At 36.1% G+C, this 13,852-nt stretch overlaps 1 protein-coding gene across 1 annotated transcript in view; it reads right to left on the bottom strand.

The window, feature by feature from the left end:
• Positions 1-13,113, bottom strand: part of LOC115947972 (cAMP-specific 3',5'-cyclic phosphodiesterase 4D-like) — a 230,855-nt gene extending 217,742 nt beyond the window's left edge. The window contains exon 1 of the mRNA XM_031057814.1: positions 12,818-13,113. Within this exon, the coding sequence (XP_030913674.1) occupies positions 12,818-13,086 (269 nt within the window). The 5' untranslated portion in view covers positions 13,087-13,113. The remainder of the gene's footprint in view (positions 1-12,817) is intronic.
• Between the last annotated feature and the right edge of the window lie 739 nt (positions 13,114-13,852).

The following is a 13,852-nucleotide window of genomic DNA, read 5'->3' as shown; positions in this document are numbered from 1 at the left end:
CTTAAGTGCATAGCAGAAGATTATATGAAGAAAACATTACCAAGCAACTTTTAGAGGCCAAGGTTTTTACCTGCCCTTGCCATTTTAACAATGATGTTTCATCATGTTCATTCAAATAATTAATAACATTTTTATATGGTCTTTAAATATTAATAAATTTATTTTGTTTATTTTTGATTGGTGATGATCTTAGCCCTTTGGATACGCAACTAGCAGCTTGTAGCAAAGACACAACACACAAAACATTTTTTATTTTGCAAGGCATATCTAGAGAAGTTTTCTAATCAAATGAAGCACATAGTCTGGACAACTATATAGATGAGAATATATGGAGGATGAAAGACAGAGGTTTCTTGGAATCAGCTGAGATTTTATTTTTATTCCCCCACCTCATGTGAAAAAAAGGCCTCACAACAGAAACAGAGCTACTCCTTCCCAGTATACCCACAAGATTTGCAATAGATGCTCCACAGTCTGAGGGGGTGTGAAAACCCTTTCTGATGCTGTCATTCAGAATCTAGTTTAATTTACAAATTAGTAATTAATGATTAAATAGTCACATCTCTTAACAATTCATTGGACAGTAAGGTTAAGTTATTCTTGTTTCACAGTTTGAAACAGAATTGATTAAAAAAATTTACCTTTATTGATCTATTTACAAAGATTCATAAGGCATACACTTTAAATTCATCAGCACAGAGTCCAACCTCTACCTTGTAATATAATCTCTGAAAGTAGAAGAGACCGTCATCCTCTGGAAAGCCTTATAATTTAAAAAACCTACAACTCTTATGTGAAGAGCAGGACAATATCATGGCAGATCATTTGAACTAAGGAGAAAAAGGGAGTTACAACAACTTTTCAAAAAACAATCTTGACAAAGATTCTGTAGAGAAGATTTATAGTTGTGAAGACTCACTTTCAATTTTTTGTGTTATACATTTTTTAAAAAAATACTGACAATGTGTATTCTTAGCAGGTACATTCATTCAGGGTTGTTGCTTTACAAGCCAAATATTTGAACAATTGTCTGAAGAAAATAAATTAAAATATTATTAACAAAGAAATAACAAAATAACAAAAAGAAATAACAAAAATATTTACTTTTTTTTTCTCACAGAAGGACTTCCATGTAATGAAATATTGGATATCATGCTTCTGAAAGCATGGTTGATATGATGCTGACCTTCTTATTTGGAATAATGGTATCAGAACACTATTATGAAGAGACAGCAGTGCATATAATAGTGTTCCAAGGGAACACTTCCAGACTGGAGCAAAACTTCACAAAAGAGGTCAGAAAGATATTTTGATAATGCAAAAGGTAAAGTTAGAGAATAATTGGCTGATATGACCACTCAGTATACAGTGAATTTACTAAAAAATGAGATGTTGAAACAAAGTATTTCTTTCAGCAATTTCTTAGAGTTCAGGTGGATGAGAAATTCTGAAGTATTTCAAATTAATATTTCAGTTACAATAAGTTGGTATTTTGCAATATTTTATTAGAAAATTCCTCACAAGCTCTATCTGAAGTCTGTATTTTTCCATTGAGATGACTTTTTACACACAGAAAGATTCAGTCCAATCTTAAAGTCAACATGGTTCTGCGCTAGTTACTTTTCAAACTGCTTGCAGCAGTCACACGATGGGATGTAATTTTTCTCTTAGTCGACTCCCCTCCCCACTACACATATTGTTTCTCCTGGCAAGTTATTGTTGATGAAAGGCCAAAAGTTTGTTTGTCACAGGTGTTATGCTATACTGGTGCCACCAGATAGCACCAACTGTTGTGTGGCTCTGGCTGCAACAAGTCCTTCTCTGATACATATACATACACATATACATGTACATATACATACATGCATACATGTACATAGACATAGACATATGCATACACATAGACATACACATGGACAGATACATGTACATGTACATAGACATACACCTTGCACAGCCACTGCAGACAAACACAGCCAATGCTGTGGCAGTGTGCTCCCGCAGCACCAGCCCCAGCTGAAGCCATAATCACCAGTGGGGCTGTGATGGCTGCACTCAGCGTACTCTGGACCCTGGGGCATGGATGAAACCTGGCAGCCAAGGGCTGTTTGGAGCAGTGACCCACACTCCTTGCTGCTGCACTACTGTGACTGTAAGCCATGAACAGTGAGCAGCCCAGAGCTCTGGGGCTGTCCTGCAGGGAGCTGGGCTGCACACCAGGATCTCCTCCTGCACAGGAATGTCTGTCCAGGTTACACCTCAGGGGTGAGCAATTCCTTGCAGCAGCACGTTCTCAGTAAGAGATTAATATGGGTTCTAAATTTAACTGCATGTTAAACTTGGACATCTCAGCTGAGTGACACAAAGGATCGATTGTGTACATACAATCCTCCATAAACCAAGTCTGTGCTGCTAGGATTGGATCCAGCCCCACCTAAACTCCTCTCTGAGAAGTTTAGAAAGCAAGGGGTGCCTGTCAGAAGCTCATGGCTCAAGGAGTGGACCTCCCTGACAGCTTTGTCTGACTCTGCCCTCTCTGCTGTAAATAGTTGAGTGTACCTTGCCATCGAATCTTCTTAAAACAGTCACATCTACGGCTGAAATTTGTTACATCAACAAAGCATTTGGTAACTTGTTTCTTACAAGTGAAATGCATGATGCCATCCTTAACACACTCACAGAAGAACCACATAGAAGCACCAGACAGCAACTATTATCTACAAAATGTGAGAAATATTTAAGTACATAATGATTCTGAAAATGGTCATCTTGTAGCTGTCATAGCTAACTTAGCTTTTGCAGACTCTTGGAAATGAGTGGAACATGCTGTTGTTTAGAAGTTTCAAATATTTCTTCTATGAGAAATTATTTTTTTATGTGGGGAATGCAGTTCATTGTATGATCATTTCATAGGCATTGTAATGAACATTTTTTGTGATCTAACTGGATTTCTACATTTAAGTATGTGGTCTATTCTATTTCCCATGACAGCATGCATTTACACAAGTCATCATTATTTTTTTTTGATTCTGTAATGTACCACATGCTACGATTGTAATTAACACCTCTGGAGAATTTAATCTCTATCATGCAAATGTGCACAATAATGAGGAGGTCCAAGAGGCAAATATTTTAAAATTATTTATAGTTTATTGCTTATGACTGTGTTTATGAACCTGAAGAAGATTTTAAAGGTTCTTACAATTTTGTATTATGACTGGAAATACAATAGGTAACTTGTCTGATTCTTCATTCAGTGAAGCACTCAATTCCCAAAAGAAAATAATATATACTATCTGTGATTGTATGTGTCTTGTGTAACACAAAATTATGTTTATAGTAAGAGTCAAACAAAGCAATTATTTACAAGTATCTGGAAGACTCTTACAACATTAAAATGCATACCTCTTTAATATGGAAACATATATTTTTTCAAATGAAAATAAAATTACAAAATTTATTTTAAATAAAAGTTATTAGCTGCTCTATTCTATTTTAGGGAAGAAAAATTAATATATAGACAGATGTTCTTAAAACACTTTGTAGAGATTCATTACCAAGTAGAATCTAACTTATTCTGGAGATTGTCAGGGTCAGCAGATGGAGATTTATGACAGAAGCTAAATAAAGTATAAACCACAAAAAACCCACATACGTATTCAAAATCCATAGTTCACATGTTCAGTCACTTTATTCACAATTATTAGTTGGGTTTTTTTAATTATCAAAAAGTTACCAAGAGACTATCCCAGAAATAAATTAGTATATTAAGGAACACTATGAAAGTTCCTGAACATCCCAGCTGCAGTTAGTCTGGTCCATAATACATTTAATTATATGTCATTCATTTTTATATTTTATGACACCTTAAAATATTCCAACTTTATTTGAACAATAAAAGTGTGTTACTAGTAGCCTACAATAACTTTAGTCCACTATCAGGAGTATACCTGTTACGTAGTTGTCCCACTGAGATTATAGCTGATAAGTCCTATGTTATAATAAGAATACTTAATGAGTGTGGATAAATTTGGTGCACTGAAGAATACCAAAGAGATGTGATCACTAAGAAAAATACAATCTAAGAAGAAAACAGGTCATAATTAGAACATTATAACACTACCATGAGTGTTTCTTCATTAAAAATAAACATAAATGAAACACAGTATATCCTTCTTGTCTTATATTTCAGCCTGTGCATGTAAATTTTACTTTTTTCTAAATAATTCTGTATGCATCCTTTCTTAAACAACTGAATGCAAAGGTTTAGTGAAAGGAAACCATTGAAAGTAACAGATAGGAGATACTGAGTATTTACTAAGAGGGGAATATACAACTACCGGAAGAAAAGTTTTTTGCCAATATGAAGCTTTAGCCATGAACTGTCATGCCCTGTTTGATGACAAAGATAGCAGAGCTTTTTGAGGGTTTAGAAGATGGAAAATCAGCAACAACAGATTTAATAAGCTTACTATATAGTACAATATAGGATAATACAATGTATAATATACTATAACATACTACATAGGATGGCAATAGAAATTTCGCAAGATTATTCCCTAAAACTTTGCAGTGAGAGCAGATGACAATATTAACAAGCTTCTCTAGTGACCAAGATCAAACATTAGGAATGAATGAATGAAAGGACAGGTCTGGCAGCATCCCTCCACAACAGAGGGACCAGTGCATATACAGCCTAAGGAACCTGAAGACAGAAAACAGTTCTAAACCTGCATATTTCCTCCAGATCAGGACAGAAATCAGCCTTCTTCAAATGTTTCACTGCTTTTCCAAATAAGGTAGAAGTCTGATAGTACTCTGCCTACTGGCAGAGTAAAATTTGCTGGTTCCACTTAATAGTTGCTCCTTAAAGTACTGGCAGCTTGACAGAGATGATGAGACCCTTCTCCCAGTCCTCCTTCTCACTTAAATGTTAATTTATCTATTGTTGGAACAACCTGTTGCAAATTTTAAGCTCAGTGTTCTCCTGGATGACTAGTGGAAAAATTCATGTGCAGTACTAAATGAAACAGAATAAAACACCAAAAAGGTCAAGAGATACAGAAGAAATGTCACAAGAGGGGAAAAAATGGAGTAATACCTAAAAATCCCAAAGAAGATGAAGCTCTTCAAGAAAGTATGAAAGAAAAAGCTAGCTGACTGTTAGACTCTGCTAAGAAAATTGTAGTGTCTATTCCCATGACAAACACATCTAAAGATATGAATTATTACAAGAAAACAAAAAGGGAAATAAACTTCTGAATATTTTATAACATATTGGAAATTTTAATGTTTTGTGTATAGAACATATAAAATCTTTAAGGCCAAAGTTCAGAAGACTCAATACTCCAGATGGAGAGAATGGCTCACTTTGCAATACAAATTTGAGCTGTCATAAAACTTTGTGTCAAACTGCTAAAAAAAAAAAAAAAAAAACACAGGCAAGATCCCATTGGATGGTTCAAGAACCAATAAACTCTTACCACCAATAAAATAGTAATTTACTCATGCAAAGTCAAAATGAAAATAGCAAGTTTGCAAAGTGCAGTCAGAGTAATGCAGTAAGGAGCAATGTGGAAGACTGCTTGAGCGTAACAGGCTTGCATTACACAGTAAACCTAAAAAACTTGTAGCAAAACCTACTGAAACCTTTTGCGTAGTTTCAAAAAAAATCTAGAAAACAGATAATATCATATCACAAGGGTACAACATTTAAAACCTTTACAGTCATGTATAATTGCTTGTGATACAACTAGAGTAAGATATGATAAAAACTCTGGGGTTCAATAGCACTTTAGCAAAGTGGCTTTAGGTTTTGAGGTAGGTACTAAACAAAAGTAGAACTCCAAGAACTCTGTTTCACTACTGCTAATTTTTTTTTAGAATTTCTCCCAAATTTTGTCAAACACTGGACATGCCATTAAAGACAACAGATCAGAAAACAGCATGGTCCAGGCATTGCACTTCAGTAACTAAAACAGATGAAGAAATTCCAATTTTAGAAGGCAAGCAAGCCAGAGGCAAGGAAAAAAGGCTCAATCAAAATAGTTTGAGTATTTTCCACATTTTATTTTGAAAGAAAAGGAGAGATGCAAAATGTATTTTTATATATTACAATTCCTGTACTACCAAATCTAGTAAACCAAATCTATTACTCTTTTGCCCTGCTCTTCCTTGCTCAGTTATTTGTCCCTGTACAACAAAAACTTAGAATTTAGTTTTTGATTGCTCACAGATCTTTCTGAAGTGGTTTTCAATTTCCTACCCAGTACTACAAGCTCTCTTTAACACAACTCTTATTTGAGAAAACACATCTTTGCCATTTCTTTCTTTATGGAAAGATTAACTTTTTCCTCATCTGTCTTTCTTCAGCTGTGGAGAAGCAGTATTATTTATCTGTGGTAAATAAATTTGTCAGTAGTTAATACCATTGTGAAGAATTCTTAGCTTACCACAAACCATTCTGTAAAATATCAGAGAGCATCATGCTCTTGAAGCTTATTCTTTCTCTCTGCCCCACTAACCCATGCATCCATACAAGCATGCACCTCCTAATGCAATAGAATTTTAAGAGTGGATATTTGGATTGAGTTACCTTATACAAGATGGTATATTTTATGTAAAGTGGTTCACATATTTTTGTAGGAAAGGAGTGTGATAGCTCAGTCTAAAGTCTGAAAAAAATGGAACAGAGTCTGTTCTAATATGCTAGGTGTTACCTTGGCTAAAACTTTATGCAATAAGAATGATTTGATTTAGAAAGTGTGAATAAAGTTTATGTGAGAAAAACAAGGGAGTAGTAGAATGTGGAAACCCAGGACACCAGGAATATTTCTCTGTCTGGTCTGGGGTGTCCTGACCCCCAGGAGAGCACTGACTTTGACCCTCACTCATGGAGAAAGTCTCCTAGACTTCAAGATAGACTAGAATCCACAAAAACGTGAAATAGATTATAGAGAGTAGGGTAGGTGTTATCACTTGGGTGAAAAATTTAGGTTTTGGGATTTTGAATATGTTGTGGATAGAAGCAAGATGGAGGGCACAGGGTGTCATCCTGAGTTTCTTCTTCACGCTTCTTCTTCCTTCTTCTTCTTCTTGGGTTTGGGTGGCATTTTGTAATTGGGCAGAAAAGTCCGCATTGAGGGCTTCCAGGGATCAGCTATTGGGTTAAAAGGAAAATAATCTAGGTGTCAGTTCTTAATTGGATATTTTAGTCTTAAAAGACCTTGAACAAGAGATTGTTGGCCATTTTGTGCCTTGCTAATAAAAAGCTGCTGAACTCATGGTTGTGAGACTGTTTTACTGATAAGAAATAATAAACACCTGAGTGGAACATCAAGTCAAATTCCTGGCCATATGGAGGACACCCCAAGAGTCACACCATGTGCCTGAGAGTGTTGTCTAAATGGGGTTTTAACGCTTTCAGGCTGTGATCACTACACTGGGGAGCCTGTTCCAGTGCCCAAGCACCCTCTGGGGGAAAAATGTTTTCCTGATATCCAAACTAACCATCCCCTGGCCCAGATTTGTGCCATTTTCTTGAGTTCTGTAACTGATCACAAGAATGAAGAGATCAGTACCCGCCCCTCCATTTTGCCTCACAAGGAAGTTGTAAATTGCATTGAGGTCTCTCCTCAGTCTCCTCCAGGATGACTAAATCAAGTGATCTGAGCCACTCTTCACATGACTTCCCTTCCAGACCCTTCACCATCCTTGTGGCCTTCCTTTGGATGATCTCTAATAGGTTATTGTCTTTTTTTTTATTGTGGCACCCAAGAACTACCCCCAGCACTGGAGGTGAGGCTGCCCCAGAGCAGAGCAGAGCAGGACAATCCCCTCCCTTGCCTGGCTGGTGATGCTGTCCCTGATGCCCCCAGGACACACTTGGCCCTCCTGGCTGCCAGGGCACTGCTGGCTCATGTTCAGCTTGCCATGGACCAGAGCCCCAGAGCCCTTTCCAGGGCACTGCTGTGCAGCCTCTCATTCTTCAATCTACACACAGACAGCATGTCCCCATCTTAGGTGCAGATTCCATCACTTGCCCTTGTTAAACTACATCTTATTTGATGCAACTTAGTAACTTGATGGTAAACATCATCTTACTCAAGCAATCCCCTCTTAAACTCTACATGAAGCCTTATATCCATGCTGAACAACGCCTACTCTCCAAGCCTTTCCTCACAGAAGTGTCCCATCCTGATTATTTTTTTGCTCCTTCTCTGAACCAGGTTCAACAGGGTCATGTAATTCCTCTGTTGGGGACCCCAGAACTGTATGCAGTACTCCAGGTGGGGTGTCACCAGCATGGAGTAAAGGGATAGAACCTCCTACAATCTGATGACCATGTTGCTTTGGATATTTGGTTTTCTGAAATAGTTATTCACTTACTATCTTGTATAGATATTTGCTTTGACATTTCTTCCTTTTGAAATTGCTTCCATATGCCAAAATGTAATTACTTGAGTTCCTGAAAAACACAGAGTTGTGACAGAAAGGAAAACATAGGTATTAAAAACCTGATAGCAAAATTTATACTGAACGTTGGAAGAAAAGAGTAGTGATAAAAAATATATTGACCCAATGTGGTAGAGCTTCATTCTGGTTTAATAGTTGAAATGCACTGAACCAGGCTGTGTAGAATCACATCAAATTAAATAAGTTGCTCTCCTGCAATCTACCTATAGCTAACATTGAGGTTCTGTTGTTTTTTGTAATTAGCAGTAAAAGTGCATGAAAAGATATTGTGCAATAAAAATAAAGACAAACCTGGTTTTATGGGTACACGTATGACAGTTACATTCCTGAAACTTAAAATGGCACACCTTGCCCATATCTATCTAAACTATTTCTAAGGCATCTATCATTTTCACATCTGAATGCCAAAGTCAATGTAAAATATTAACTATGGGTGGGGACAAAGACTGACTAAATTCAGATAAAAGTACTCTGTTTAACTGAGCACATAATTGTATTATTAATTGCATTAAATTCTTAGGTTTGTCTTAAAAAAACTTCTAAAGAGCACAAAGCCCTGAACATCAGGAAGTATTAAATGAACTCCATAAAAGCAGGAGAGAGAACAGTTATCAAAGGGGAACCCTCATAACTGGACCTGTGAATAAACAAATCCACTTTATATGACTTAGAAAACAGGCATATATCACTAGCTGCTGTCTCTGAACACACACACACACAAAATCACAAAGGCAGCAAGTAGACTGTCCAAACTTATATACAACACAGAAAAAAACAACTGGTTGATCATTTTGTATTCACTGAATGTTAAGAAGTATTAAGAAGTATTATGGCAGCAAATAAAAGTCAAAAAAAGACAAGCACATGTGTTCCACGACTTCATCCTTTCAATTAAACAGATATAATTTAGTTGTTATGTTCCACTGAGCTTACTATCCTGCTCCAAATATTTATCTTTCTTGCTTTTCCACCCTTTACAGAAAGGAATTTTTAACAGAAAATTAAGGAAAGCTGACTTTCCACATTTAACTAAGAGGGTATGTTTTAAAGTATCTAAACATCCTTCCACAGATCTTTGGACAGTCTGTGTGTGAGAGATCACACACGCTGGATGTATCCCACCCGTCAGGACAGATCTGTCCTGCCAAAAGGCACTGAAGTAATCAGCCCATTTTAAAAGCCTTATGAAGAGCAAATCAAGATAATCCAGAAACTGATTTTGTCAAGCACATACCAGAGGAATTAATTTATCTTGTCCAAGTCCAGCTGTAATATGTGCTGTGGTGTCCCTATATTGGTGATCTTAAAGCATTATGAATATTTTTTACAGTAATAGAATGTAAGACAGATTTGTGAGGAAATGGAATTTAGGTTTGGGTAAAGTTTGCTTGAAATCCTGGCCACAAAACTTAAAACAACTTGTAGTTGCTATGACTGTAGACTGATATTGTTTACAGACTGAGAGGAATCCAGGCTAAAAGTTCAAGATAACTAGTTTTATTTTCAGTTACAGGCAGAACTAACATTCGCAGAAACTGACGGATATTCAGCAATTTCTCCAACAAAAATGGTTGTTGGAGAAATTATGGCCTTATGCTCGTCTTCCACTTAAACCCCTCTATTTCAACTCTGAAGGCTGTACCTTTTCCTCTCTAAAATCCTTAAAGTAGCAGTTTATCTTTCAAGTGTTTGAATGAATTCAGAGGTACAGCTAGAGAAGAAGAAAAAAAACGAAGTAGAGAAGGACTTGTAAAATGACTAAAAGTGATAACCCAATTATTACTGTGAAAAGATAATGGTCACGTGATAAAGAAAATGCATTTTGGTGTCAAAAGTTCTACAATCCAAGCCATTAGAGAGAGTGAACTATAGACTTTATAATAAAAAAGGGGGGAGAAAGGGATTGCCAGAACAATTTATGAAACTCCCACTCACTTCTTGACTGTATATGAATACCGCTTCAGAACCTTGAAATCAGGGAGCTAGGTACAATCTAAATTAGGGGGTTTTAGCACTCTGGATCTGTGGTGCCTGTCTGGCATCACTGCAACACACACAGCAGTATCTTTAGTGTCATACACTTACTTCTTATGCTATCTAGAAACATAATCTAACCACCAGAAAAAAAAAGAAAATTTAAAAAAAAATTAGTGACATTTTGCAAAGTCAGAACTTTGCTTACCAACTTAGTGGTGGTTTGAGTAAGAACATGTTATTAAAATTTTAATGCCTGTATGAACAGTGCACTAAACAAAAAAGATGCATACATGAATTCAACAACTTTTCTTAAATTACAAAACTGATTATATTAGAAAAATAAAGCAGAGATGTTCATTACTACAGTGGGCCAAACTAATCCCAGAATGGATCCTTCATGGTATAACATTTTGAATTAAGGTCACAACTACTCCATTTTCAAATGCACTGTTTTCCTATAAGCTGTCTAAAGTAGATTATATGCACATGGAATTAAAACCACTATAGTGCCTGTGTAGCCACCGGTCTATCACACAATATCTCAGTTTTCTGACTAGATAACCAAGTGAAGATATATCAGTAACTACAGATTTGATGGTCTTTGCAAAGAAATAAATTTTGCATGCCCTTTGTAAGCCCATAGGCCTGTAGTCTGATCATGTATGTCTTTGCTTTGTCACTTCAGAAATATTGTTCTTTGCAGGTTCTCAGATAATTCATTGTAACTTGATGGTTGACTCTGTACTTCTCTACTTGCTGGAAAAAAAACATTATTACCCTGATCAGCATGTCTCATAAATCATAACAATGAAGTATTGATTTCAGGTCTAGTATTTCACATATTTGGGAAAACCTCAAGTGTTTTCTACACTCATCATAGTTAAAAAGGCATTCTACACAAACTTTTGAAGCTCGCTAGAGAAAGTGCATTTAAACAAAATTTCACTTTTTAATACTCTGCAAGCCTGTGTCCTTTTATATTGCTCAAACATGTTTGTTAACTTCACCTCTGTCCCCTTTCTTTGTCTGTCATACTGGACTGCCTACACACACATAATCACACACAATAATTTCCCTCTCTAAACCTTCAGAATTTTTTTCACCTAACATTGTAAGCCAGATCTGTCTGAATTACTTTTTTAACCTGCACATTATTATGTATATAATGTTTTATAAATTATTGAACACAAAACAGCAGCTGGGATTTAGGCATAATTGTTAAAGAAACATTAAATATACTGATTTCATTCAGTTTTCTATTTTACACATGCAATATCTGAACAGGTACACCGGTTTCAAAAAAGTATTCTTTTGAAATTCTTTTTGTTTTTTCTTATGCTTTTCAGTGGTAAAAATATTATTTTATACAAGAAATACTTTGCATAAATACATTCATAGTAAAGTTTTAAGCACGCTAGTATACAATGCGCAATACACATACCAATCACATAGCTATAGTGTAGATCTAATTTCAGACAAATGAAGATAAACTTCAAGACATATTCATTTGCTGCTCAGAATGCATGACTTGTTTTCTTTGAGCATATGTCATCACCCTCCTTTCTTTATATTTTTGTTAGAGGAATAATGGGGTAGGGAAAAAACCCAAACATCTCAGGACCATCAAAGCGAACACAAATGTGGTTTTATAATAATCTCACATACAACATCTTTTGAAAGAATAATTTTAAAAGTAATGAAATAATACCGATGTTTTACAGGAGATAGATGCAAAAAATAAATGTCCTTTTAAGATTTGATCACAAACACATCTAAGTGATCAAGTTACCAAAGAAATACTACTAGTGAATCATTTACCAAGGGCTTCCCTTACCACTTTTCCTGTTTTTCTAGCAACTGCTTTAATAAAAAACACTGTTTCACATGAAATATGTATTGCTAACATTCTTCTTTATCATGCCCTTCTTAATTTGAGCACTGTTAAAAGTTAAATAGACTTATGTTATTGTACTAAGAGGCTGGGGGCTCCAAAACTGTCAATAAAAATATAAAATATTTTCAACAGGCACATTAAAGAAAAGAATTACCAAGTCATTCTGAGCAGAACAGCAGAGAATGGAATAAGTATTTTTTTTACTTTGGAGGGAGAATGGAGTTATTACCTAAGAAATCAGAGGAAATTTAGCAGCCTTTGTACAAGGAAATATATATTTTCTGACTTCATATGAATTGCTATTTAAAACTTCTGGACTGCAATTAAGTTTAGTCACAAATTAGAACTGTCCATTTCAACCAGAGAGATTAATGCAGAGATCAAACCAAGAAACAGAAGCACAAACACGACGGAGATAAATATTCCACTTTAAAAAAATTAATATTTTATCTTAACCACCTCAGTACTTACCAGGTATGTGCCACAGTGAAACGACGTTGTTTTGGTATGTTGCTATTTAAAAACATCCTTCTCAAGAGCCTTGGAGAATTTCGGGGAGAAATAACTGGACACAGCCGGGGAGAAGCAGGTGAAGATTTTCGAGTTGTCCTGGACTTTTCATGTTGTAACAGGTTTTCCCTCAGGGTCTTCACAAGATCTTCATTTAGCCATGGATTTTGACTGTGTGCATTATCCACTTCAGGAACAGGAAAATTGTCTGGACTTGTCTGCTGAGCCATGTCTCTCAAGTAACTTTGTTATTAAGGTCTAATGCAATCGAATGTTGGCCTAACTGCTTAAAATATTTCCGTTCTAAATCAGTTCCCAAGAACTGTTCAGAGACCCTGCACCAGTTCAGCCTATTCTGTTTTCAACATGGTGTTGCCTGCCCTTAACGTCTTTCTATAGATAATGATCTACAAAGGAAAAAGCAAGCTAACTCCTCCACAGAAACCGATTAAACATTACCATTCCTTTCACAGCCCTGCTGCCAAAGATCACTTCTGAGCTATCATAGCAAGTGAGCACGGGAGGAAGAAATTGCTTTAGCACAACCTTTATCAGAGCTGTAAAGCTGCCTGTTAAACTATCGTAACTAATGTGCTGCAGCTGCTTGAGTGACTTCTGGTTATGTACATAAAAAGTGCTGGAGGAGGGCTTAAACATCAGATGTGTGCTCCTTTTGTTTGATTATTCTTTCCTTTGCTTATTCCTGAACCTTCAAGGAGGTGGAGAGGAAGGGGGACTGCTGAACAACCTCTTCTGTTTCTTCAAGGATCTACCATGTTCATCTTTGTCCCCAGGAAAAATTTAAGATTCCAAATTGTTACCTATTAAGCTAAAAAATGCTACTATTAAATAGTGCAAAAGGGCTTAGTTTCTTGCCTTCTCCTCCCTGCCCTCGAGTCAGTTTATCACAACCAGTTTTCAAATGCATTTAGGAAAGTCAGATACTTGCTACCTTATATTCTTCAGAAAAACAAACCTAACACTTAAGAGATGGAC

The sequence above is a fragment of the Geospiza fortis genome, unplaced genomic scaffold (genome assembly GCF_000277835.1).
Source record: "Geospiza fortis unplaced genomic scaffold, GeoFor_1.0 scaffold443, whole genome shotgun sequence".
NCBI classification, from domain to species: domain Eukaryota; kingdom Metazoa; phylum Chordata; class Aves; order Passeriformes; family Thraupidae; genus Geospiza; species Geospiza fortis.
The sequence above is the reverse complement of the archived record's forward strand: the minus strand, read 5'-3'. Positions and strand labels throughout refer to the sequence as shown.